Source organism: Zootoca vivipara, chromosome 6, assembly GCF_963506605.1.
Source record: "Zootoca vivipara chromosome 6, rZooViv1.1, whole genome shotgun sequence".
Lineage (NCBI taxonomy): Eukaryota > Metazoa > Chordata > Lepidosauria > Squamata > Lacertidae > Zootoca > Zootoca vivipara.
The window spans coordinates 91,223,064-91,249,263 of record NC_083281.1 but is presented as its reverse complement, the minus strand read 5'-3'; the positions used below and the strand labels follow the sequence as shown (position 1 = coordinate 91,249,263).

General features: G+C 49.2%; 1 protein-coding gene across 1 annotated transcript in view; it reads left to right on the top strand.

The window, feature by feature from the left end:
* Positions 1 to 26,200, top strand: part of GFRA2 (GDNF family receptor alpha 2) — a 69,500-nt gene that overhangs the window by 9,512 nt on the left and 33,788 nt on the right. The window contains exons 2-4 of the mRNA XM_035119132.2: positions 4,943 to 5,257; positions 11,523 to 11,606; positions 24,265 to 24,613. Coding sequence (XP_034975023.2) covers positions 4,943 to 5,257; positions 11,523 to 11,606; positions 24,265 to 24,613 — 748 coding nt within the window. The remainder of the gene's footprint in view (positions 1 to 4,942; positions 5,258 to 11,522; positions 11,607 to 24,264; positions 24,614 to 26,200) is intronic.

The window sequence follows — 26,200 nt, the reverse complement described above, 5'->3', positions numbered from 1 at the left end:
CCCTCCCCCCCCACAACAGACACCCTGTGAGGTGGGTGGGGCTGAGAGACTTCAGAGAAGTGTGACTAGCCCAAGGTCACCCAGCAGCTGCATGTGGAGGAGCGGAGACGCGAACCCGGTTCCCCAGATTACGAGTCTACCGCTCTTAACCACTACACCACACTGGTTGATGGCTATCCGTCAAGAATTCTTCAGCTTGATTCCTGCACATTGAACTCGGTGACTCTTGGGGTCCCTTCCAGTTCTACAAGCCTATGGAATCAGACCAGACCAACTTATTCACCGCTCCCAAATTCCCTCCTCTCCCGAGTCTGCGTGACTTTAATCCTGTAAAGCAGATGAAGACATCAAATCTTGTCATGCTTTCTCTCTCAGCGCATCATGCAGTTTTAATGAAAACAACATGTCCCAGGCATGGAACTGGGTGAACTTAGGTGAACCCTGAGAGGGTGCTGAATTCAAAGGAATGCGTGAACTGTGGCTCTCGTGTCACCTTGTGCTAACCTCCGCGCAGCACCTGCATATCTGACATGTGACGGAGCCCGACCCCTTTGCGTTTGGAAGAGGGGCTGCTCTGCTTCAAGGCTGCTGGGATAACCCCTTCGGGGATTTCCAGACTTTTAGCATCTAATTCCTGCAGACAGCAGCCTGAGACTGAGGTCATTTCACAGATGGCAACTTAGAAGAGGAAGCAGCAATTCCCTCTACACTTTCCCACAGGACCCTCCTGAGACTCCATGACTGGAGGGCCAGTGAAATGCAGAAGACCCCCAGCCAGCCTCTGCCAACATGGTGCCCTAGCAGCCACCGCTAGCCTTGTTCTCCATTCATAATCTTCCTTTAAAGCCATCCAAGTTGGTGACTGTCACAGCCTCCTGTGCGAGTGAGTTCCATAGCTGAACTATGTGAAGACATGTGTCTGTCCAAAATTGTCCAACATTCAGGGATCATCCACACCCTGCACTTTCTAGGCACAGCTTGGCACTTCCCTGGTCTGTGCCCAAGTGCTGCTCCCCCCCCCGAAAACCTGCTCTTTGCTGCTGAATTGGAGCAAAATACAATTCCAGATGTTTTGGGACTACAGCTCCCATCATCCCTAGCTAACAGGACCAGCGGTCAGGGATGATGGGAGTTGTAGTCCCAAAACATTGGGAGGGCTGAATTTGGGGATGCCTGATTCAGGTTTTCTGCAGACTGCTGTTTGCTCCAATTCAGTGGTAAATAATAGGTTTATACACCTCGAACAGTATCCTTTTTGAGGTGCAGCAAACAGAACTGTACACAATATTCCAAGTACAGCCACACCATAGAATTACATGCCATTCTGATATTGGCAGTTTTATTTTCAGTTTCCTTTCCTAATGATTCCTAGCACGGAATTCACTTTTTTTTCAAGGCTGCCACACACTGGGTCAATGTCTTCATTGAATCCACCTTTGCCCCAAAATCTTGTTCCTGGTCAGTCCTGCCCCTTTGAACCCTGTTAGAATATATGTTAAGTTGGGAATTTTTGCCCAAATGTAGACCTTTGAAGGCTGGATGGGGCTGAACTGGAAAAAGGGGAGAAAACAGGTCTTTCTCCATTTCTTCAAAGCCCTTTTTGTCCCATCCTTTCTTTCCTTCCTGTCCATTCCCCCCCCCCAAATGGACATTTTGAAAGGGTTTTGGGATTATGAAATATTTTCATTTAGAATGATGAACAAAATGTTTAAGACCAAGTTTTCATATATTTATGCCCTTCCAATGATTTCTAAAACTGTGTAACAGTAAGACATTTATGTAAGACCATGTACTGTAAGATTCACTACAATTCCTGTACCCTGAGGACAAGCAAGCCCTGAGAGTACAGCTCACATGCAAGAGTGAGATACATTTCTGCCTCTTGGGGGGCCTTGCCATTGTGACAAGGGAAGGCAGAAGGATTCAATGCCGTCTTTGTTTGTAGTCTTCCTCTTCTTGGCATAGCTGGTGGATCTCTTTCTGCCTTCTAGATGAAACCTGAAAGGACTGGGCTTGGGAGAAATAACAGAGCAACATAATTTTGTTGCCATCCGATTCATGCTCCTGAAAATCTGTTGGATCCAAGATTCAAAGCCAGGAATGTAAGTGATGACAGCACAGCTTCTTCATTTGACTGGACTACAAAACAAGCAACACATTGAAGTCTGGATGTTGGGCATGTACTTTTTAAGTGCTGCGGAGCACAGAGCATCTTCATGTATTGGGCTGAGGGATGCAGTCTGGGATTCTGCCAAGCATATCCCTCCTGCAAGATGGCGGCAAGGCCTTTGCGCAGCACAACCCCTGACTCCTCTTGCTTCTTAGCTACTTCTGATTCCTCCGTCTTCTGCAGCACATGAAAGAATCGCCATTGTCCTCCTCTTGTCTTGCAGTACGGTTTGTTGGATGTTTTAGGTCAGGAGGCTCTCATAGTCTGCTGGGATCTTTCTTTGGTGCCTGAAAATAAGAAGACAACTGGATTCTTTAGAAAGGGCTGGCTTTGTAGGACAGCTGTGCAGGAGATGGGCCTTTAAATCCCAAGAATGACTAACTAAAGCCCCAGCATTTCAATGGGATATTCTTGGCTTTGGAGAAGAAACAGCAAGCCTCTCTCTCCGCCTTTCTCTTTAAACGTGGTGTTTGGAAGAGGCCCTTTAATGAACAACACTGAGCTTGCTGTACCCTTATTGCTTCCACCCAGCTTGAGCAGTTAGGAGAGTTGTGGTACATTTTTTAAAAAGGCAAGGCTTGGCAGTGCTGGGCAGTCAGCCTCCCCACTGTGCCCCCAGAACTGACGTTCCAGTAACACTTTCATTTGACATTCAGTTGCGACCTTCCTGCCAAAGACATGCTGGCAGCTGGGTGTTTTAAAGTGACTGAAAGAAAGAAAGAAAGAAAGAGAAGAAAGCGCTTTACCTGCAAAAGAGCTGGCCAGGTGCTTCTTCTTCTGCTGAGACAGGTGTTGCCATCTGCCAGGGCAGCCGATGTGGGACAAAGGAGCCTCATACAACCAACATGCTTAACCCTAATTAATGCACGAAGGGGTTAAGACCATAGAGTAAGCTGCTCTGGCAGACGTAGATAGGTCACACCCCCTCACCTTGAGCGGAAGATAGGTCACACTCCCACACCTTGCTCCAGACAAGCGGACACGGAGCAATGGATTCAAACTTCAAGAAAGAAGATTCCACCTAGACATTAGGAAGAACTTCCTGACAGTAAGAGCTGTTCGGCAGTGGAATTTCCTGCCAAGGAGTGTGGTGGAGTCTCCTTCTTTGGAGGTCTTTAAGCAGAGGCTTGACAGGCATATGTCAGGAATGCCTTGATGGTGTTTCCTGCTTGGCAGGGGATTGGACTGGATGGCCCTTGTGGTCTCTTCCAACTCTATGATTCTAGGAAGGGGTTGCCAAACGCTTTGTTCTCTCACTTCCACCATGTGAACCCTACCTGTAAGGAGGCCTAAGCTGGATACTCCAAGCTTAGATTGCATGGCTTAAGCAAGCCACCTTCGTGTTTCTATACAAATAATTTGGACATAATTTAGTGCCCTGGTTTAATGTGAAGAAAAACTTGCTTTTATCTGTCCTAAATATTCTCTTTCTGTGTGTGTGTGTGCCTTTCCTGTTGTGTGTGGGCAAGGAGGTTCTTGAGTACCCCCCCCAGTTTTTCTTCCACATTTTGTGGTGCCCAGGGCGCTTCTTCAGATCTCCAGATGTGCACCTGGTCCCTTGAAGGTTGTCGACTCCTGGCTGGCAGGAGCACACCTGGTTTCTCTCAGCAGATGATGAGACACAAGAAGCTTGCATTTCCTCGTGGCTCTTGGTCCATGTGTGGTCCATGCATTTGATTGCTAGATGCCTTCTCTGCCTTTTGCCCAAACAAATGCTTCAGGGCAGTTTCCAGCAAATATATGAAGTACCATATTCCGGAAAGCACCTTTGGGTGCTGCGCGATGGCAGGTTCTGGGTGGTGTTCTCCTCCTTTCTCCTGGGGCTAGTCTGGGAATGGATGGTGGGTGGCCTCCTTGTGCTAACACTCACCAGCTGTGAGGCCTTAAAGGTCTGGTGATCCTGCTGAGTAGAAGGAGAGGCAGCCTTTCAGGTGGGGCAGGAGGAGCTTGGGGCTACTATTTTAATACTTAGATCCTCTCATTGCCATTCCTGGTAACACAGACACATTAAAACATCAGAACCAAAGAACATTTTGGATCAGACCAGGGGCCCAGCTAGATACCCACAAGCAGTTCTTAGTGTTATGAGAGAGGGAGAATAACTTTTCTCAGTCTACTTTATCCATGTCAGGCATGATTTTCTAAACTTCTTTCGTGGCACCCCTTGCCCACAGTGTTCGAAATTAGCCAGGCACCGGCCTCATTTTGCACCTGGCTTTCAATCACTTGCAACCAAGTGAAGCTGCCTGGGTGCCAGGATGACACCTGACATCTCCACCATCTGGGGTTCATTGGATCGCCACAGTTTTCACAGGCTAATCCTGTAGAATTCTATCAATTCTATTTTATCTGCACAGCTGGAATGAATTTCTGCAACCCAAATGCTTTTTTCTGTGCAGTGTGATTTATGATTAAGAGAAGCAGAGCTCAGAGCAGGCCTGTGGACTGTCCCTGGATCAAGTGACTTTTCTTCTTTAAGTTCTCAAAGCTCTTAACCTAGCTCGAGATTGTGCTCTGAACTAGCGAGATGTTTAACTGAGAATCAATCACGGCCAGTCCCTCATTTGAAAAACAACACTCTAGAGCCGTCTTGCCCCCGGACGGCAACTAGACATTCCGTTTTGGTGACTGCAACCTTGGTTTAAGGAGCCATCTGGCGCCTGGCTTATATACCTGAGTTTCTAACACTGCTTGCCCAGGCTTTGGGGGTGTGGTGCCCTGTGCTCTCTTCGTCTCTGAGCCGCTTCCCTGTGTTTCCCTCCTTGCCTGCAGACAAGATGTTGCACACCTGGGCTGCTTCTTCCTCGCTGACCACCCAGGACTTCCACACCTGGCGGATCCCTGTGGACTGTGTCCGCGCCAACGAGCTGTGTGCCGCCGAGCCCAGCTGCAGCTCCCGTTACCGTACGCTGCGCCAGTGTGTGGCCGGGCGTGACCGCAACACCATGCTGGCCAACAAGGAGTGCCAGGCGGCACTGGAGGTGCTGCAGGAGAGCCCCCTCTATGACTGCCACTGCAAGCGCGGGATGAAGAAGGAGCTCCTGTGCCTTCAGATCTACTGGAGCATCCACCTTGGCTTGACGGGGGGTAAGTGCCTCCCTGGCTGGCGGGAGTGTGGGGTGCGCATGTGTGAAACTGAGTAGAGCATTGAGAACTGGGCTGGATTGCTGCAATACGCTCTATGTGAGGCCGCCCTTGTGCTTCATCTAGATCAGGCACCCCCATACTCGGCCTTCCAGATGTTTCGGGACTACAACTCCCATCATCCCTAGCTAAGAGGTCAGGGATGATGGGAATTGTAGTCCCAAAACATCTGGAGGGCCGAATTCGGGGATGCCTGATCTGGATGCTGCAGCATGATTGCTGACAGGAGTGAGGCCTTGTCAGCACAGAACACCTTTGCTCAGAGATCTGTACTGGTTGCCAGCTTGCTACTGGGCCAAGTTCAAGGTGTTGCTATTAGTATATAAAGCCCTTGGGACCGGTTTACTTGGGAGATCGCCTCACCCATGTCTGCCGACACAACTGTTTCAATTGGCAGCACTGGCGTTGTGAAAAGTGCAGTGAAGACGCTGGCCTGATTTCAAGAGGCAGGGAGTTCCAAAGTGTGGGTGTTGCCACAGCAAACGATTTGAGTTCTTATAAATGCCTAACGGGTATTACATGGCACCTGTACCGGTTGTGCAAGTCTGCGTCTCATTCTTCGATGGGAGAATCCCAGGGAAGCCTAGACCAAGCTTCCTTTGAAAAGAGGCTGGATAAGGTTTACTGCTGTGTGGACTTGGTTAAGTTTGTAGGCTTTTCAAGCCCACCCTCCATGCCACATGACCTTGCTGGCTGCTCTTGATGCTGCTGCTCTTGCAGACCAGGTGTGCTCCCTTTCCCATGCCTCCTTTCCCTGGCCAGCTGTTACAACTGTGGGAATGTTAGGGATGTGGATTAGGATATATTATTAGATAGATCCTATCCAAGCTTGTGTTAGCAAGCTTCCAATATCAGCAGAGTGACATTCCCCTTTTGTGCGCAGCAAAGCGTGTGCGTCCAGGTTTGCTAAAACCTGTACAATATTATACTTCCTGGCAAAGTTTTGTCCCTCTTAAAAGAAATACACAACACAGTGTTTATAAAATAAGATAGAGTTTACTTACAGTTTCATCCTGAGTTAACAGCATAATCTCAGAAAGGCAGGCTTGCGTAGAAAAGTTACAAGTATGTACATCTGGAGTCTTCTTAGTAGAGTAAGGCTCCATCTGGTCTCTCTCTTGGCAGCAGGCCGAGAGGGAGAACCATCCTAACTGTAGATTCTCTGGAGATGTGTTCCCATTGAAGGAGAGAAGGCTAGGAGAGAGAATGGCTGCTGGCTGGGAGCTTTTGTCTGCCAGCTAATCCATCTCATCTGCATATCTGGAGGAACAGAAACTTAGTCAGGTGTTCCCCAGGTGAGTTCCTCTTAGTGGACACTCTAGGAACTGTTGTGACTTGTCTGCCCCAGTGTTCCATCCCACAACAACCTCTTCCCCTTCCCCACCCAGGGGAGAACAAACCCTGCAAAGAAGCCAAATTGAAAGGGGCTTGCTTTTGTGTTGCTGCAGGCAGCGAGAGGTATGAAAAAAGAAGGGGACAAAGTACGGTTTGCTGTCCCCCTAATGGGCTGCCCAAGGCACGTGTCCCCTTTGGCACTCCCTGCAATCCAGACTTGCAGTGCCATGGCAAATTCTGAAGTGCAGGAGCTCATCAGGAGAGCCCTCCCCGCCCCATAGCCATGCATGCTCCCCACAGCGTGTCCAGGAATGCAGTTAATGGTGTTGATCCATTACAATGCACACATATCAGCAATCTAACTGGGGGTAAGATCCATGGAACTCAGTGTGGTTTATTCCTGACTGCAGAGGTTCAACGTGCAAAACATATTGAGATTTCACAAAAGATCTCCAGCCAGCTGAAATGCAGCCTTTTGCCTTTCACTGGAAATGCAAAGACTCTTGCAAAGATTCCTGCACCATGATCCGAGGAGAGGGGGTACCTTTCAGCTCTTACAATTCTGTGATTCTAAGTGTTACCATTTAAACTTTTAGCATGAAGTAGGGACCCTGTCAATGAAAAAGAAGGCAGTACCCAGCCTCTGTGTGATAAATAATAATAATAATAATAATAATAATAATAATAATAATTTATTTATACCCCACCCATCTGGCTGGGTTTCCCCAGCCACTCTGGGCAGCTTCCAACAAAATATTAAAATACAATGGTCTGTTAAACATTAAAAGCTTCCCTAAACAGGGCTGCCTTCAGATGTCTTCTAAAAGTCTGGTAGATGTTTTTCTCTTTGATATCTGGTGGGAGGGCATTCCACAGGGCAGGTGCCACTATCGAGAACTTGGCTTCTCGCAGCGAGGGAATCTCATTATCTCAGTTTTTCTATGCCATAGCTGCCAAGTTTTTCCTTTTCTCGCGAGGAAGCCTATTCAGCATAAGGGAATTTCCCTTAAAAAAAGGGAGAACTTGGCAGCTATGTTCTATGCTAATCTGTCACAAACAAACTAGCCTAGGAAGGTGCAGCAGCTATAAGTAAACTGGCAGGAGGAGGGAGGAAAGCAGTGGTGAAAAGAGGGGTGCTGTATTGATGGGTGCACCCCATTTTACACATACAAGATCTGTGGCACAGTTTCCTGTCTCCAGCAAATGCAAATCTCTGGGCATATTTCTCTGCACCTGAAGGCAAAGAATAGTTTGGAAACAGCAAGGTCTGCCCACCTGCCCAAGGTGTTGCCCCAGACCAACTACCCAAAGGTCCTCTTTCCTCTTGGAAGGAGCCCAGCTGAGCTCCCCCCCCCAACCAAGGCTGCTCCTGTTCCACCTTGGTGCTTCCCCCCCCCCAAGAGGCTATTTCTGCCTCCTCCAGCTCAGGGGAGGTCCATTGCCCTTTTGATGCAAGGCAATTTTCCTAGAGAGGAGCAAAGTTTTTCAGATACCTAATTACTTACGGCCCTGGCGAGGCGATATAGAAAAAGAAGCAACTGAGGTACCTGAATTGCGAATGTGTGATTTGTTGTTGCAAGCCCAGCGAGGGGGAAATTCAAAGCTGTGGCCTGTCAGAGCTGCCCATGGAGAGACAAAGCTTTGATTCCGCGCCAGAAATTCTCCAGCTTCATGAGAGTCCACTGGAGGCAGAAGCAAGGCTAGCCACTGAATCGATTTCATAGAATTGCAGAGTTGGAAGGGACCGTAAGGGTCATCCAGCCCAACCCCCTGCAGTCCAGGAATCTCATTTGAAGTTTCCCTAGCAGATGGCTATTCAACCTCGGCTTAAAAACCTCCAAGGAAGGAGAGTCTACCACCTCTCATGGGAGTCTGTTCCACTGCTGAACGGCTCTTACCACTGAATCAGACCAAACAGCAACTGACTTTTCCATGGATTGCTGTTTGTTCCAGTTCAACGGTAAAGAGCATTTTTCCAGTTGGAGCTATAGGACAGATGCAAAACCATTTGAACCTGTGCCTAGAAAGCATGGGAGAAGTGGAAAACCACTCGGACCCGAGCTTTTAAAGCACGGGACAAGCAGGGGTGTGGACAAGCCCTGACCGGCAGCAGGATTTCAGGGGGAAGGTCTCTCCCAACCCTCCCTGGACATTCCAGTGATTGAACCTGGGACCTTCTACATGCAAGGCAGCTGCTCTACCACTGAGCTATGGCTGACAGACACCAGGACTTTTCTCACTTGCTCCCCCTTAGATGTAAGTCAGAGCCTCTTTGGGCACCTCCACATGACCGCTTCCTCCACATCCACTACATCCGCACTGCTAAATTTTGATGCCATGCTCACATGTTGTTAGCCACAATCCATTTTGCTCCTGCTGTTCCTTGACAAATGCTGCCATTTCTGAAGCCAGCTTCAATCCGATTAGGAAAGTGGGTGCAGAGGGAGGGAGTGGGGTCGTGCCAATGTGTGGCCATCACATGTGCGCAGATGGCAGCTTCGTAAATAGGAATTGTCAGGGTGGGAAACTGACAAGGTCCTGCGTGTGTCAGATTCAGGCATCCCTCCCAACCCTCCACTTCCTGATGGGAACGATCCCCTGTAAATGCACCTTGGAACTCTGTGGGCGGGTGGGAAATGACCTTGCTGCATTTCAAGCGGGATCGTAGGGGGTTGGGGCTCTAGATGACGCTTCTACAATTCTATGGTTTTCATGTGAACCTCCCGTTAAGGCTCTGTCTTTCCCTTCCCGGGCTCCCGTTTCCTATTGAGAAAGGAGAGAAGCAGCCTGTGTGAGAAGCGTGCCCTTGAGAAGCAGCCTCTGTGCATGGGGGCAGCTGAGCTCGCCTGGCAAAGGGGAACAATCCTGGGTACTGTAATGAAATGCATTTGTAACTGTCCAGCAAGGAGCTCCTGTGGTGGGGGCTGACCCTTCCTGGAGTGCTCCTGGCTTGCTAATAACCTTGTGTTTGAGCAGCTGAGCTTCTTAATTACCAGAGAGGAGGAGGGCAGCTGCCACCTCCTCCTCCTCCTCCTCCTCCTCCTCCTCCTCCTCCTCCTCCTCCTGGCTGAGAATATCTTCTGTGAGTAAGCAGCCTAGGAAGAACCTGTGACGAAGGGAGGGAGGTCTCCTCCTCCTCCACCAGTCTTTCCATCCTTTGAGCTTGTTTTACAACTCATAGAATCATAGAATTGTAGAGTTGGAAGAGACCACAAGGGCCATCCAGTCCAACCCCCTGCCGAGCAGGAAACACCATCAAAGCATTCTTGACATATGCCTGTCAAGCCTCTGCTTAAAGACCTCCAAAGAAGGAGACTCCACCACACTCCTTGGTAGCAAATTCCATTGCCAAACAGCTCTTACTGTCAGGAAGTTCTTCCTAATGTTTAGGTGGAATCTTCTTTCTTGTAGTTTGAATCCATTGCTCCGTGACCGCTTCTCTGGAGCAGCAGAAAACAACCTTTCTCCCTCCTTTATATGACATCCTTTAATATATTTGAACATGGCTATCATATCACCCCTTAACCTTCTCCTGATCGCAAAGGGTGGAACAAGTAAATGATCAAGGGTCTGGAAACGAACCCTTAGGAGGAGGAACAGTTGAGGGAGTTGAGTTTATTTAGCCTGGAGAAGGGAAGGCTGAGAGGTGGACATGATAGCCATCTTCAGATACCTGTCATATGCAAGATGGAGCAATCTTGTCTGCTGCTCCAGAGGGGAGGACCTGAACCAATGGATCCAATTTAAGCGAAGGAGATTCCGACTAAACATTAGGAAGAACTTTCCAGTGGCAAGAGCTGTTTGCCTGTGGAACAGACGACTTCAGAAGGTGGCGGACTCGCCTTTGCAGCGGGCTTGCTTTGGGAGCACATATACTAAAATCGGAATATTACAGAGAAGACTCTCCTTTGTAGGAAGTTTTAAACAGGCGGTGGATGGCCAGGGATTCTTTAGCTTTGATTCCTGCATTGCAGAGGATTGAACCCTAAAATTCTATGGTCAAAGTGGCGTTGGGACTAAGAACTGTTGAAATCCATGGTTTAAACTGGGGCCCTCTCTCCTCAGGATTGCTTCCATGCCCCTCTGGTCTGGTGTGTGAATCACAGTCACGCCAGGGCTCCAGAGGTGAATTGGGAAGCCAAGGGCTCCTGAATGAATCTGAAATGCCTTGCCTGAGCAACTTCAGGGGCCATTCAATCAAGTTACCGTACTTAGGCTCTTGATGCTTAGAACTGTGTTAAAATAGCCTTTGCCTCTTTCATCCTTGCAACAACCCTGTGAGGCTGTCAGTCCTGTTTCATGGGTCAGATATCAAGTAAAAGGGGGCAAAAGAGCCTCATCTGATTTCACAGATCAACTAAGGCCAACCTATTATAGCTGCTGAGCCACATCACCCTCTTATCCACTTCAATCAGTGGAAGTGGTGCTGTTATAGGTGCCACGTAATGCTCATTCCACATTTGCAAGAAGCTGGTATTTTAGTGTGGCGGAACCGACACTCTGGAACTCCCTGCCTATTGACATCAGACAGGCGTCTTCACTGTCCTCTTTTTGGTGCCTGTTAAAAACATTCTTGTTTAGACAAGCCTGCTCAGATCTTTAGAAAGTTGATGTGAGTTTTAAACTGTCTATTGTCATTTTAAATTCCCCAAAGCCTTAAATTGTTGTTGTTAATTTTTCTTATGAACAATGCTATTGATTAAGGTTTTTGGTAAACTGCTTTGAGTTTGTTTTCACAAGAAACAAATCACAGTTTAACAGGGGTCCAGGGATCTGTGGCTCTCTGCCCACCCCACCCCACCCCACCCCGTGCAAAAGCAAAAGGACATTATGAGTTGCTAAGAGTCTCTCTTTCTCCTCCTTCTCATTCCAGGAGAAGAGTTTTATGAAGCTTCCCCCTACGAACCAGTCACCTCTCGTCTCACTGATATATTCAGACTCGCTTCAATTGTCTCAGGTAAGAGAGGCCAAGGGAAAAAGGCTTCCTGGCTGTTTCCATTTGTTGCTTTCCATCAGGTGACTGCCAGAACTCCAGGAGAACCAACATCTTCTCCTTGCTCCTCTTTCCTGGGAGTTCAGGGCTGTCTGTGTTCACATGGCACTTTAAAGTGGATCTGGTTCATCACATCAGGGCCAGCCCTACAATGAGGCAGAATGAAGCAGCTGCCTCAGGCGGCGGATGCTGAGGTTGGGCAGGGAGCGAACAGAGCTGTGAGTGCCACATGACCTGCCCTGTAGCTCCTATGCTAGCCTTCTGCCCTTGAGGGTAGTCATTTCACCAGTATTAAGTAGGACTAGTGTCATTCAGCCCGTTTAATAAACGGGCGCTAGAACATGCCACTTCGTCGGGGCGCTCCACTGAGCCCAGCTGGCTAGCGGGCACCCAGGAGAAGGCCGCGATTCGGCCTCTTTCGGTGGCGGGGCGTGGGGGCCCCGGCTGGCCCCTCCCATGGCCGCCGCTTCGTCGGGGCGCTCCGCTGAGCCCAGCTGGCCAGTGGGCGCCCAGGAGAAGGCCGCGATTCTTCTGAGGACTGCGAGGGAAACGGTAGGCAGAGGGGTGGGGTGGGGTGGGGTGAGCACACGCGCGGTGTGCGTTCCAAGTCTCTGCGTCCAATCCCTGTGTCCGTGGGGCACATGCGCAGTAGCGCAAACCCAGGGACACAGGGAATACTGGACGCAGAGACACTTGCACTTTATTATATAGGATTCAACTACCAGTCCAGTTGGCTTCAGGACGGGCCTTAGAGGAGGGTGCTATCTTGTTTTTCGCCTCAGGCAGCAAAATATATTTTCCTTAACTACTGTTTTGTGCATGTCTGGTATACTGGAAACTTGTATCTTGAACATGATTTAGAAATTGGCTGGGTGCATAGTGGGCCTCAAGTTTCCAGAACTCAGGGAAGGTGGGGAGGCCCACAGGCAGTACAAAGGCATCCCACCCTGAGAAACATGGAGATGTTCAACAGAGAGTGTTGTGTGTCAGCAAACGCTCACAAGAGAAATCGGATCTATGCAACTTTTGAATATGCTGTGTTCCTAGGACAGAACAGGGCATGGGGGTATGCCTTTGGCTCTGCAAGCCAGTTTTTGACCAGGATAGGCCTTTTGGGCCAAACCACATGATTGACTGGTGGGTTGTCTCACAAACTCCCTTGTGCAGGTGAAATGAGAAAAGTTTTTACTCCCTCTCTTGTTACACTAGAACTCTTGGACATCAAATGACGCTGACTGTTGGAAGGTTTCAGGACAGATAAAAGGAAGTCCTTTTTCATGTAATGCATAGATGAGCTATGGAACTCACTCCCACAGGAGGCAGTGATGGCCACCAACTTGGATGGCTTTAAAAGACGGTTGGACATATTCATGGAGGAGAGGGCCGTCCATGGGGATTAGACACCATGGCTCGGCTCTGCCTTTGCAGTTGGAGGCAGCAATGCTTCTGAATCCCAGTTGCTGGAAACCACAGGGAGGGAGAGGGCTCTTGTACTCAGGTCCTGATTGCAGGTTCTCCCCCAGCATCTGGTTGTCCACTGCAAGAAGAGGATGCAGGCCTAGATTGGTCATTGGCCTGATCCAGCAGGCTCTTCTTCTGTGTGTGACCTGCCTTGTTCTTCCTCCTGTGATATCCAGTCGTCCCCAAAACAAGTTTGTTAGATGGATGAACATTGGCATTATACATCTGTTAACACCTGGTCCTGCTTAAGGCTCTTGCAGCCATCTTCTGCACCAGCTGAAGTTTCTGGACCACTTCTAAAGCCCCACATATATTACTCACCATGGCAACGCAGCCTGGACATAACTAGAGCAGTGTTTCCCAACCTTGGGTTGCCAACTGTTTTTGGACTACAACTCCCATCATCCCTAGTTAGCAAGACCAGTGGTCAGGGATGATGGGAATTGTAGTCCAAAAACAGCTGGAGACCCAAGGTTGGGAAACACTGAACTAGAGCATGGATCCCTCGATGGTCTGGTCACCCCTCTCCAGGAATCAAGAGCAGGCAAAAGGCACCTTGTGTCAGCAAAGTGGGGCAAAACAACCCTTCCTTCACCCCATCCCAGTTCAGGAGCAGATTCTTTGCTTCTTAGACTCAACATTCAATGGTCTTTGCCAGGAAGGATGCCAGAAAGAGGACTTTGCCCCATCTTCCAAGGAGGCAGGGTGGCATCCAGCTGGCTTCATTTGCATTTCTTCTGGTAGGCCTGGAAAGGGGGGGGGACTTGTCTCCTAGTGGAGTGATGAAATCCACCCTCCTTCTCTCACCAGGTGCATCTAAATCCCACTCACTCCAGGCATTGATGGAGACAGTCTTTCCTTTGATCATTCTGTCATGATACTAAGTAGCCTGGGTAAATACAGAAGCTGTTTTTAATTATGATATGTGGAATGTTTAGAGCAGAGGCTTACATTTGATATGGAAACAGAATATCCAGATACGGCAGCAATAAAGGCATGTAAATATCTGAGAGAAGAACAACCTCAAATACCAGTCAGGTTAAAAAAGAAGAAGTGAGGGTGTGTCTGTTGATTCTGCCCTCTTAGAATCACAGAGTTGAAAGGGACCCCAAGAGTCAATCTAGCCCAACCCCTAGCTAATGAATTCCTGACAGATCGCCATCCAACCTCTGCTTAAAAGGAAGGAGAGTCCACCGCTTTCCAAAGGCATGCTTTCCCATGTTTAACATCTCTTTGCCCTCAGAAAGTTCTTTCCTAATGTTTAGTCGGAATCTCCTTTCTTGAAACTGAAGTTGGGGACCCTGCTGGCCAGCGGGGGGAGGGAGGAGCTGGGTTGATTCAACATAGGTGGGGCCTGACTGCTACCAGATGTCAGAAGCATGAGCTTTTACTAGCAATGCCCCACATTCTGAGCTCTGTGCAAATGCTCTTGTGCCAGTATACCTGAAGGAGCGTCTCCACCCCCCCCATTGTTCAGCCAGGACACTGAGATCCAGCGCCGAGGGCCTTCTGGCGGTTCCCTCACTGCGAGAAGCAAAGCTACAGGGAACCAGGCAGAGGGCCTTCTCGGTAGTGGCTCCCACCCTGTGGAACGCCCTTCCATCGGAGGTCAAGGAGATGAACAACTACCTGACATTTAGAAAACATCTAAAGGCAGCCCTGTTTAGGGAAGTTTTTAATCTGTGATATTTTAATGCATGTTGGTAATTGTTGGAAGCCGCCTAGAGTGGCGGGGAAAACCCAGCCAGATGGGCGGGGAATAAATAAAATAAATAATAATAATAATAATAATAATAATCATTCATGAAACTGGAATGAATCAAGAGCCTCATTCTCAGCTTACTGCTACATGCAATCTAAACATTTTATTTCACAAAGCTTTTGAGATCTGGACTGGCTACCAGGGATGTAGTAGGGATAGGGCTGGACTCCAAGTCCCAGCAGCCAGCCTGGCCAGTTGCAGGGGTAATGGGAATTGTAGTCCCACAGCATCCTTGAGAGTTGATTCTGCTTTTGGTGGCAGTGCTGCTGTGTGCTGTTTATCCCTTTTTTCATTGCCAGATTAATGGTTCTGCTGGTTGCTTGTTTTAAATTTTGGCAATGCTGTGGCTGAACAGGAGCAGATAAACACTTCAAATAAATAAATAGATGCTGAACTTGATTCTGCAAATGAGATTGCAAAGATTAAGAGCTGATGACAGCTGATGGCAACCCAGAGAGGCATAATAATAAATATAGCCAATGACTAATACTTGATCTTAGAGGGAAAGTCAGTTTCCGTTGTCACGTGGGTTCATGCACGTGGCATGTTAGTGTCACAAGAACAGAAGAAGAGCCTGCTAGGTCACGCTGGGGGCCTATCTAGTCTAGCATCCTGCTCTCAAAGTGACCAACTAGATCCCCTGTGAGAAACCTGCAAGCGGAATTAGAGAACGAGAGCCCTCTCCCCTCTTGTGGCTTCCTGTAACTGGTATTCAGAAGCATTGCTGCCTCTGACTGTGTGGAGGCCGAGCCGAGCCATCATGGCTTGGTAGCCATCGAAAGCCCTCTTTCCCAATGCATTTGTCCAATCCTCTTCTAAAGCCATCCAGGTTGGTGGCCATTCCCGACTCCTGTGGAACTGGGTTCCCTAGTTTAACTGCACGCTGCATGAAGAACTTTATTTTATCTGTCCTGAATCTCCCAACAATCAGCTTCACTGGGTGACCTTGAGTTCTAGTGTTATGAGAGAGGGAGGCAAAACTTTTCTCTGCCCACTTCCTCCATGCCATGTATAATTGTATGCATGTCCAAGCAGACCTTTGGGAAATTCCTTCAAGAAAGCTGTGGCTCAGGAGGGCAGCCAGGCAGCCCCACTGATTGCCCTGTGGTTTGTGTGGGCTCTTTCTGTCACGGTCCGGTCGGCGGGCGGTTGAAGCCCTGGCTGGGGACGTCAGGACCAGAGGCAAGATGGAGGTGTAGAAGCAGGAACAGGTGCAGGGCTGAGGGTCCAGTAGCAGGCAGTCACAGGGTCAAGGAGCAAGGCAGAGGTGAAGGTCTGGGAGTCAGGGAGCAAGGCATCGGCAAGGCAAAGGTCCAAGGGTCGAGGATCAAGGCGTCGGCAAGGCGAGGGTCCAAAGAGCAAGGCGTCGGCAAGGCAAGGGTCCAAGGAGCAAGAGGCCAGAGGCAAACAGGCAGGGATAGCATTGCTGTGGCAAAGAGCTGAAGGGAAATGCTGAGCTTTTATCCCTCCCAGCTCCTGCCACCAGGTGCAGTGAGGTATCAAGTGGCCTCACCTGAGTGGCCACTCCTTGCTTCTCCAGCACAAGCTGAGGCAGGCCCCAGTCCTGCAAAGCACTACAGCCCCCAGGGGCTGACTCCTGCCCATACTCCTGACACTTTCCTCTCTTTCCTGGAGGTGCTGGGGTTGGGGGCAGCCAAGGAACCTGCTGTGTGTGTGTGTGTGTGTGTGTGTGTGTGTGTGTGTGTGTGTGTTGTGCTGGGCGATGGGAACTGGATGTGCTCAGACAATGCCCCATGAACAGAGTTGCCCCGAAGGGCTGCAGGGCCGCGTTGGTCCTCCCCTCCCCCCTCCTAATTCTGTGGGCAGGAAATATGAACTGACATCCAGAAGGGAATCTGCAAAACTCCCTTCCAAGAAATGCAGCGCTTAGATTCCAGTCGACAATACTTTTCTTTTTTTCCGCTCTGAAGCAAATCCCCATCAATAAACTATTTAGCTGGTGGAAAATAAGGAACGGGGCCGTGTTTGGCATCAAGAAGCATTAGCGCTAGGATGTATTTATTCTGGATCTCATCACCGAAAATATTTTCAGGAAGCGTGTGTGCGTGTGGGTGGGGGGGGCTGGGGGCTGAGAGCTTGGGGGTGGTGGTGTTTGTCCTTGCACAAGGAAAGAAGAAGCTAAACGTTGGAGAGCGTCACTTTTCCAGCTGCACGGGGATGCAAAACGATTACCCTCAGGTTGGATCCAAAGGCAGATGTGGAAAACATGCTATTTAAATTTCAAAACCTCCCACCTCCTCGCCTTGCGGCTGTCAAACCTGCTAAGTCTCACCACAAAGCAGTTTAGAAATGCGGCTCAGCTTTTCAAAGCTTTCTTTTGCAAAGCCAAGGAGCCCCTCGGGATGTGCTGGGGATGGCAGCTGGAGAGGCAGGTAGGAGGCTGGGGTGGCTCCAGATGCTCTCCCGGGGTGTGTGTGTGTGGCATGGCATGTTCTATGGGCAGGGCCACAAGGCCCCCTTACCTGCTGAGCATAGGCCAAGTGCCTGGGAGCCAAGGAACGACTGCAGCATCATCTGCAGAGCATGGGATGTTGAGGCATCTGAATAACAACAATTTATATCCTGCCTTTCCCCCAGACCAAGGCTCAAGATGGCTCACAGATTAAAATACAAAAACACAGGTAAAAGAGAAGAAGCTAAGAACATAGAAAGGATAATCATTTAAAAAATAAACAAACATAGAATTAAAACAACATTTAAAAATCTATTAAGAATATAAAAGCTTCACAGTACCAGCCCTTTAAAAAAGTCAGCTGCTGAAGGCACAGGTTTGATCCCCATATGGGACAACTGCATATTCCTGCTTTGCAGGGGGGTTGATTAGATCATCCTGAGGGCCCCTTCCAGCTCTACGATTCTATGCTTCTATGCCTTTTGGAATAGAAGGTTCTTTCTTCACCTGCTGGCAAAAGGACAACAAGGAGGGAGGAAGCCTAACTGCTCTAGGGAGGGAGTTCCAAAGTGTATCAGCTGCTTTTGCTTCCTTCTCTGCTGTCACAAGTACAGAGCTTCTCCAAGTGCTGAATGGCCTTCTGTCATCTAGCTAAGAGGGCCAGCCCCCCGAGTTGTGTGCCAAGGCACTGTGACCCCTTCACCCTCAATATAGTAAAAATAACCAGGCAGGACAAAGAAGGTAAGTGTAAAATGGGTCAAATAAGCCACAACTTTATTGATTACGGGTTTGAAAATTGTGGCATATGCACTGGGTATACCATTTCGCACTCCAGCCCTTCTGCTTGGAGTGTTCCCAGGGCCGACACAACTCTTCGTCAAATAGGGGTACCCCCAGAGCCCCATCGAGGAGTGCCCTGGCCCTAGCACCCACCTGGGTGCCTGGACAGAAGCAGCTCCTCGCAGATCCCATTAACGGGACATCGTTTTCTATGAAGGGGCAGGCAGAGGCTACAACTTCCCCTGCATCCGAGACTAAGGCACATTAGTCCAGAGAACGCTCTTGTACCTGGGTCCTGTTTTGGGGTCATCTGGTTGGCCACCGTGAGATGCTGGGCCATTGGCGTGATCCGACAGGCTCTCCTTAGGTTCTGAACTTTTTTTATCCCAAGTGTTTTCAGGAGGGCAAAGGGAGAACATGCCTTTCCTTTCTGAACGTGGAATAAGGGATCTTGGGTATTTGAGGCCTTTTGAGGCAGGAGAGGCAGCTCCCGAGAACAAATCGGGTCAGCGATGTTCAGCTCCCCCTCTGAAAGGCCTGACTCCAGCCTCCCTTTCTTCTTCTTCTTCTTCATGAAAGTTTAATGCTTGTACCTCATTAATGAGCTCCCCAGAAAGCAAGACTCCTGCAAGCCCTGAATCTATTAAAATGCATCCAGGTCCCTGCCGGTCTCAGGCAGGGCAGGAGCAGGGGGGACTCGGGAGGATTAGGCAATCCAGCCTGCTTTACATAGATCCCCGCACTGATGCTGGCGTCTTGCAAAAGGGCAGCCTGGATTCAGGCTCAAAAGCGGGAGGAGGAGCGGATACATTATCCAATTGCCTTGCCTCAAGGGTAGGTTGCAGGTGTGACTTGCCTTGTTCTCCCTCTTGCGACATCCGACAGAAGAGTCTGCCAATTCAGGCCAATCTAGTCTGGCACCCTCTTCTTACAGTGGCCAACCAGATGCCCCAAAGGGAAACCTACAAGCAGGATTGGTGCACAAGAGCCCTCTCCCGCCCTGTTGTTTCTAGGCATAAAGGTAAAGGTAAAGGCGCCCCTGACCATCAGGTCCAGTCGTGTCCGACTCTGGGGTTGCGGCGCTCATCTCGCTCTATAGGCCGAGGGAGCCGGTGTTTGTCCGCAGACAGCTTCCGGGTCATGTGGCCAGCATGACAAAGCTGCTTCTGGCAAACCAGAGCAGCGCACGGAAACGCCGTTTACCTTCCCGCTGTAGCGGTCCCTATTTATCTACTTGCACTTTGATGTGCTTTCAAACTGCTAGGTGGGCAGGAGCTGGGTCCAAACAATGGGAGCTCACCCCGTTGCAGGGATTCGAACCACCGACCTTCTGATCAGCAAGCCCTAGGCTCAGTGGTTTAACCCACAGCGCCGCCTGGGTCCTAGGCATAGCTGCCTCTAACTGTGGAGACAGAGCAGAGCCTTCGTGGCTAGGAGCCATTGGTAGCCCTCTGCTCCATGAATTTGCCTAATCCTCTATTAAAGCCATCCCGGTTAGTGGCCACCACTGCCTCCTGTGGGAGGGAGTTCCACAGTTTAACTATACGCTGCATGAAGAAGGACTTTCTGTTGTGACTTTAGGAGCTCTGCATCCCCCAGCCATAGAGGGCTGGTGGCAGCAGGGCCAGGATCAGCTTCAGCAAAAGGAACCGAAACGTTGCAGAGAAAGCTGGTTTGAATCAAGAGCAGATGGCGGACGAGGACAGGCTTGAGTTCAAGGCAGGCACGTGGGAGGGGCTCCCCTTTCACTTGCGTGTCGCCTCATGCTTTCCCTGGTATGCCTTTAATTTAATGCTGTATTAGAACTTGGCACCTGATACATGTTAAACTCTATCAGGAAAGCAGCTAACTGGCTCTGCGCAGTAAAGGAAGCTGGTTATCGCAGGAGAAGGGAACTGGGCGCACCAGCACTTCCCAGTAAGCTCTCTTCCCATTAGGCTCGCCAGCTTAGGGTAGGGAGGGCCCAGGCACCATAATAAGGCTGGCTTGGATGGACCAGTGATGAATGTGCTCCCACCATAAGAACATATGAAGAGCATCTGCTGGATCAGGCCAGTGGTGGCCCATCTAGCCCAGCCTCCTGTTCTCACAGTGGCCAGCCAGATGTCTGTGAGAAACCTGCATGCAGGATTTGAGCACAAGAGCAACTCTCCTTCCTGTGGATTCCAGCCACAAGGATTAAGAAACATTGCTACATCCAGCTGTGGAGGCAGAGCAGAGCTGTCCTGGCCAACAGCCTTTGATAGCCTTTTCCGCCATGAATTTCTTTAAACCTCTCTTAAAGCCATCAAGGGTGGTAGCCATCACTGCCTCCTGTGGGAGCGAGTTCCATAGTTGAACTTTGTACTGCATGAAGAAGGACTACCGTATTTCCCCATGTATAAGACGACCCTTTATCTGATTTTGTGTGTGTGTGTGTGTGTGATAAATTGAGGGCTGTCTTATACACAGGTTAATATGCTTAGTAAGCGAGGGCTGGTGCTGTGGCAGTAGCAGGGAAAGCTGCTGAACAGCTCAGCGAACTTACAAAAGAAGCTCGACAACTGTTGAGGGCTCCCAAAAAGAGGGGGTTGTCTTATACATGGAAAAATACGGTATTTTTCATCTGTCCTGATTTTTCCAAAGTTCTGCTTCACCGGATGCCTGCGAGTTCTAGTTTTATGAGAGAGGGAGAAAAATGTTTCTCTATCCACTTTCTCCATCCCAGGCATCATTTTATAAATTTCTGTCAAGTCACCTCTTCCTTGCCCTTTCTCCAAACTGAAATTCCCCCAAAGCTGCAACTTTTCTTTACAGGGGAGTCACTCTAGCCCAGGGGTCAGCAAACTTTTTCAGCAGGGGGCCGGTCCACCATCCCTCAGACCATGTGGGGGGCCAGACTATATATTTTGGGTGTGTGTGTGAACAAATTCCTATGCCCCACAAATAACCCAGAGATGCATTTTAAATAAAAGGACACATTCTACTCATGTAAAAACACCAGGCAGGCTCCACAAATAACCCAGAGATGCATTTTAAATAAAAGGACACATTCTACTCCTGTAAAAACATGTTGATTCCCGGACCGTCTGCAGGCCGGATTTAGAAGGCGATTGGGTCGCATCCGGCCCCGGGGCCTTAGTTTGGGAACCCCTGCTCTAGCCCCTTGGTCATCCTGGCTGCCAAAGGCAAGGAAGCTGCTTTGAAGATTCAGGCCAGCTTGTGGCAGACTGAATCAACTTCCCCAATGAACATCTGGAAAGGATCTCTGAGGTCAGAGATCTGCGCGCTGGAGTTCGTGTGAGGCTGTTGCTTAGGGAGGCCTTGTGCCTCAAGCCAGCTTGCTGGTCACTGCTGGGGGCAGAACATGCTGGGGGGGGGGAGAGGAGCCAGGATGAGTGCATGTTGTCTCTGAATCTAGCTGTAGATCTCTTGATGTTCATGTATGGCTAGAGGAATGGTGTGGCCCCAAAACTTGCTTGCACAACTCTCATTCAGATTATGTGCTTCAGTCGGCTTTGTTGAAAAATGAGTATGTTATGGGAAGAGAGATCCATTTTACAACCTGTTGCTCCAACCCCTTGATCCTTTTAGTTGCCTTTTTCTGATGCTTCCCCCCCCCCCCCAAACCACAAGTCCAGCCTGTTAACCAGATCACCTCTATCTGCCTCTTGTCAAAGAACTCCAACGGGTTCTAATAGGTCCATGAGGTATGAATGACATGATGGCTGAGGTTCTGGGTGGCTACGGAGCAAACTATGGCGGGGGGGGGGGAGCAATGCTTCTTTCAGATAGAAATCCCACCTTTCATTTTTCCTTGCAACCTTCTCTGTTTGTGCTAATATTTGGTGTTCCAGGGCAGATGCTGAGAATCTAACAACTGCACTTGGCAGGAGAGGACTTTCCACTTTGGGTGGGGGTCATATTTCTCCACTATAGAACACATACATGACCCAGCCCAGCGGTTAATGCTGTGTTCCTTTCTTCTGGTGGTTCTGGTGGAGCAAGGCGGTCCGCTGGGGGCGTGTGGGGTCTCCCTGCTGCCCACCTGTGTCCAATTTCAGCTGCAGTTTCCAGGAAAATCCTTGAGAAAGTGGGGAGAGGAGCCCCTCCAGGGATGACTGGGAGCTGGAAGAGGCTTTCATTCAGCTCTGCTGCATTTTCTGCTTTTGTCCAGTTCTGCATTTTCAATTGTCATTTTTCCCTCCTTTTAAAGAGTTGATGCCCTGTTATTCTTGTTGTATGCTGGCCTGCAAGTTTCACCGATGGGCACCTAAAAATCTTTTGACTAAATAGCTTAGGGCTCCAGAATGCTCTGCTGGCATCAGCCCTTGAGATTCTCAATCTAGTCCAGTGTTTCCCAAAGTGGGCAGGGGGTGCTAAGAGGCAAGGGGGTGGCGGGGTGTGTGTGTGTGAGGTGGCGGAGGTGTAAATGACTACCAGACTTTGAAAAGCTGGTCTCGCTGGATCAGTTTTCTTGAATTAATTAAAAGAAATACTTTTAATTGGCTTTTGAATAACTGCAATTAATTGTTACTGTTTTGGATTTTATTGTGCTATTATCTTCCTTTGTGGGTTGTGCAAATTGATGTTCTGAACAATGTTTATATATATATATATATAGGGTAAGGTGGTGGGCTTTGGGGATGAGTTTATGGAACCATGGGAATGGTGGCTCCCCAAAGTTTGGGAGCCACAGAGCTAGTGGGTCAGTGCTTCTGTGGTTTGGTGGGAAGGAACAGTTCCTCTCCTGTGTGGTGTAGTGGTTAAGAGCGGTAGACTCGTAATCTGGGGAACCGGGTTCGTGTCTCCGCTCCTCCACATGCAGCTGCTGGGTGACCTTGGGCTAGTCACACTTCTCTGAAGTCTCTCAGCCCCACCCACCTCACAGGGTGTCTGTTGTGGGCGAGGAGGGGAAAGGAGATTGTTGGCCGCTTTGAGACTCCTTCGGGTAGTGATAAAGCGGGATATCAAATCCAAACTCTTCTTCTTCTTCTTCTCCTCTGGATGGAGGGGAAGGAAAGGGATGGGGGGCAAGCCCCACAAGGATGCTTCTGTGCCAGTGCCTTCTCTCTTGCTTGATTGCCCCTTCTGGGCAGTTTTGAGGTACCCATGCCAAATCTCCCAGGTGCACATCCTTCAAATTGGATCAGAGGTGCATGTAATCTTGGACCCAAATGCCATGCTTGGGAGTTCTCCTTCTAAAATGGCTGCAACCTGCTGTTCCCGGAGCATAGATAAGAATCCCACCTGCTGCAAAAGGGTCCCAGAGAGCAGCTAGAGGAGGAGCGTCAAGGGCACAGATCACCCAAAGAGCACATTGTAAAGGACCAGTCTGGAAGTGCCCAGAGAATCCTGTGGCACATGATGGAAGATCTACGGTAGGACAGATAAAAAAAGGTCTTCTTCAGGCAGTCCATAGGTAAACTATGGAACTCCTTCCCACTGGTGGAGGTGATGGCCACCAATGTGGATGGCTTTAAAAGAGGATTAGACAAGATTGGAAGAAATTTGAAATTTATTTAAAGAATAAGCATATAATAGATTAGAATTCGTGGAAGTGAGGGAGATCAATAGAGGTTGTAGATAATACCATGGTGCAAAATAAACATTGTTAGAAATTGATGATAAACTAATTAAGAAGAAAGATTTGGAGAGAATATAAAAGGTTAAGATGTAAAAGATATAGAAATAAGGTAATATTAAGTAACAACTAGAAGTATATAAGATTTAGAGTTTACTACTGAAGATATGTAAAGAATCGCAGGAGGAGGAGGAATGAGGAAGTCAATAGGTTAGCAATAAGGATTATAAGTTTGAATTTTTGTTTTTATATTTTTTGTACTTTTTGTATTGTTGTATTTTTTGTGCTTTGTATGTTTTTTGTATTTTTAAATGTTTTTTAACTGTTTGAAAAAACCTTAATAAATTATATATATATATATATATATATATATATATATATATATATATATATGAGGATTAGACAGATCCATAGAGAAGAGGGCTATCAGGGGCTCCTCCCCATGATGGCCATGTTGTGCCTCCACAGTCGGAGGCAGCAATGCTTCTGCATACCTGTTGCTGGAAATCACACAGGGAGGAAAGGCTCTTGGGCTTGGCTTGGCCACAGTGAGAAGAGGAGGCTGGACTAGGTAGGTCCTTGGTTTGATGCAGCAGGGTGTTCTTATGCACAGTAACCCCTTTTTTCTCTTCTGCCGGGACAGGGATGGATTCGACTGCCAACGCCAAAAGCAACCACTGCCTCGATGCGGCCAAAGCCTGCAACCTGAACGACAATTGCAAGCGCCTCCGCTCGAGCTACATCTCCATCTGCAACAAGGAGATCTCCTCCATGGAGCCCTGCAACCGCCGCAAGTGCCACAAAGCCCTGCGCCAGTTCTTCGACCGCGTGCCCCACGAGTACACCTACCGGCTGCTCTTCTGCTCCTGCAGGGACCAGGCGTGTGCCGAGCGACGCCGACAGACCATCGTCCCCCATTGCTCCTATGAGGACAAGGAGAAGCCCAACTGCCTGGAGCTCCGCAGCCTGTGCAGGTCGGACCCCCTCTGCCGGTAAGGACCGCCTCGCTGTGAAGCCGGGTTTCCCAATGGCAAAGCCCCTGGGGCTCACGAATGATCTGTGAAACTTGGGTTTTGTTATTAGCAGAGTTTTCTAACATGGGAGAGAAGATACCTAGGAAGGAAGGCCTTGAGCACTGGAGGTCACTATGGAAAACGGGCTTAGCATCCTGGGCTCACCAATGAAACGTTGTCACTGTGGCCCATTTGGGGCTTTGAGTCTTGGGTGTGTGTGGTTTTTGATGGAGTCTCCAGCTTCAGTGGCGATGGATTGCTTTGATGCGGTGATTTGGTTGTGCGGCTGTGTGTTTGGGTGCATGCTGGGAGTGTTCTTGGGGAAACTCACCTTTTCAGGGTGGCCACTTATGCCTTGCCCCCAAAGAGGGTGCAGATCTGCCTAGGCTAACTTATAATGCAAATTTACAATAAAGAACTCCAGGTGTTCCCAACTGTGGGTGAGCAATTTCCAACCACCTCTCCCACCTAAGGACTTGAGCCGCCCTCCGGATAGAGGAAGCCTTCAAATAATGGGTCATATGACTGCCCTTCTCAATTTTCACTCCACTTGTCCTCTGGCTCACGAAAGTCTGTGGTGGGGTAAGAAGATAAGAACGTAAGAGTCTTCGATGGCCCATCCAATTCAGCATCCTGTTCTCACAGTGGGGAGCCAGGTGCCCCAAAGGAAAACCTATAAGCAGGATTCAAGTACAAAAGCACTTTCCCCTCCTGTGGTTTTCAGAAGCATTGCTGCCTCCAACTATGGAGTATAGAATCATAGAGTTGGAAGAGACCACAAGGGCCATCCAGTCCAACCCCCTGCCAAGCAGGAAACACCATCAAAGCATTCCTGACATATGGCTGTCAAGTCTCCGCTTAAAGACCTCCAGAGAAGGAGACTCCACCACACTCCTTGGTAGCAAGTTCCACTGCCGAACAGCTCTTACTGTCAGGAAGTTCTTCCTAATGTTTAGGTGGAATCTTCTTTCTTGTAGTTTGAATCCATTGCTCCGTGTCCGCTTCTCTGGAGCAGCAGAAAACAACCTTTCTCCCTCCTCTGGAAAGCAGAGCAGAGCCATCCTGGCTAGTAGCCTCTCCTCTATGAATTTGAGCAGCCCCCCCCTTTAAAGTCACCCAAGCTGGTGGCCCTCACTGCCTCCTGTGGGAGCGAGTTCCATAGCGTAAAGATGTGCTGTGTGGAGAAGTCCTTTCTTCTCTCTGTCCTGAATTTCCCAGGGAATGTGTCCGATTCTCCTGAATGCAGCTCTTCATCAAATAGTAACAGCAGACACCCCATCTCTATGAATAAAAGATTCTTGGCTAGCTGTGCACAGTGGCCAAATTAAGGGCTACTATTCTCTCCTGCTTCTCGCTTGGACATTCAGGGATCTGGATGCATCTGAGTAGGAGGAGGAAACTTGATGCATTTGGAAAAGTGTTGAGTGAGTGCAGCCTTCGTTACCAGCCTGGTCCAGCATGAAATGGAGTTCAGATGGGAGGAAAGAGAGCGAGAGAGAGGGAAGTTGTCCAAGGAAGGGAAGGCCTCCTGAGTTTTCATGAATGCAAGAAATGGGAGGGTAAAGT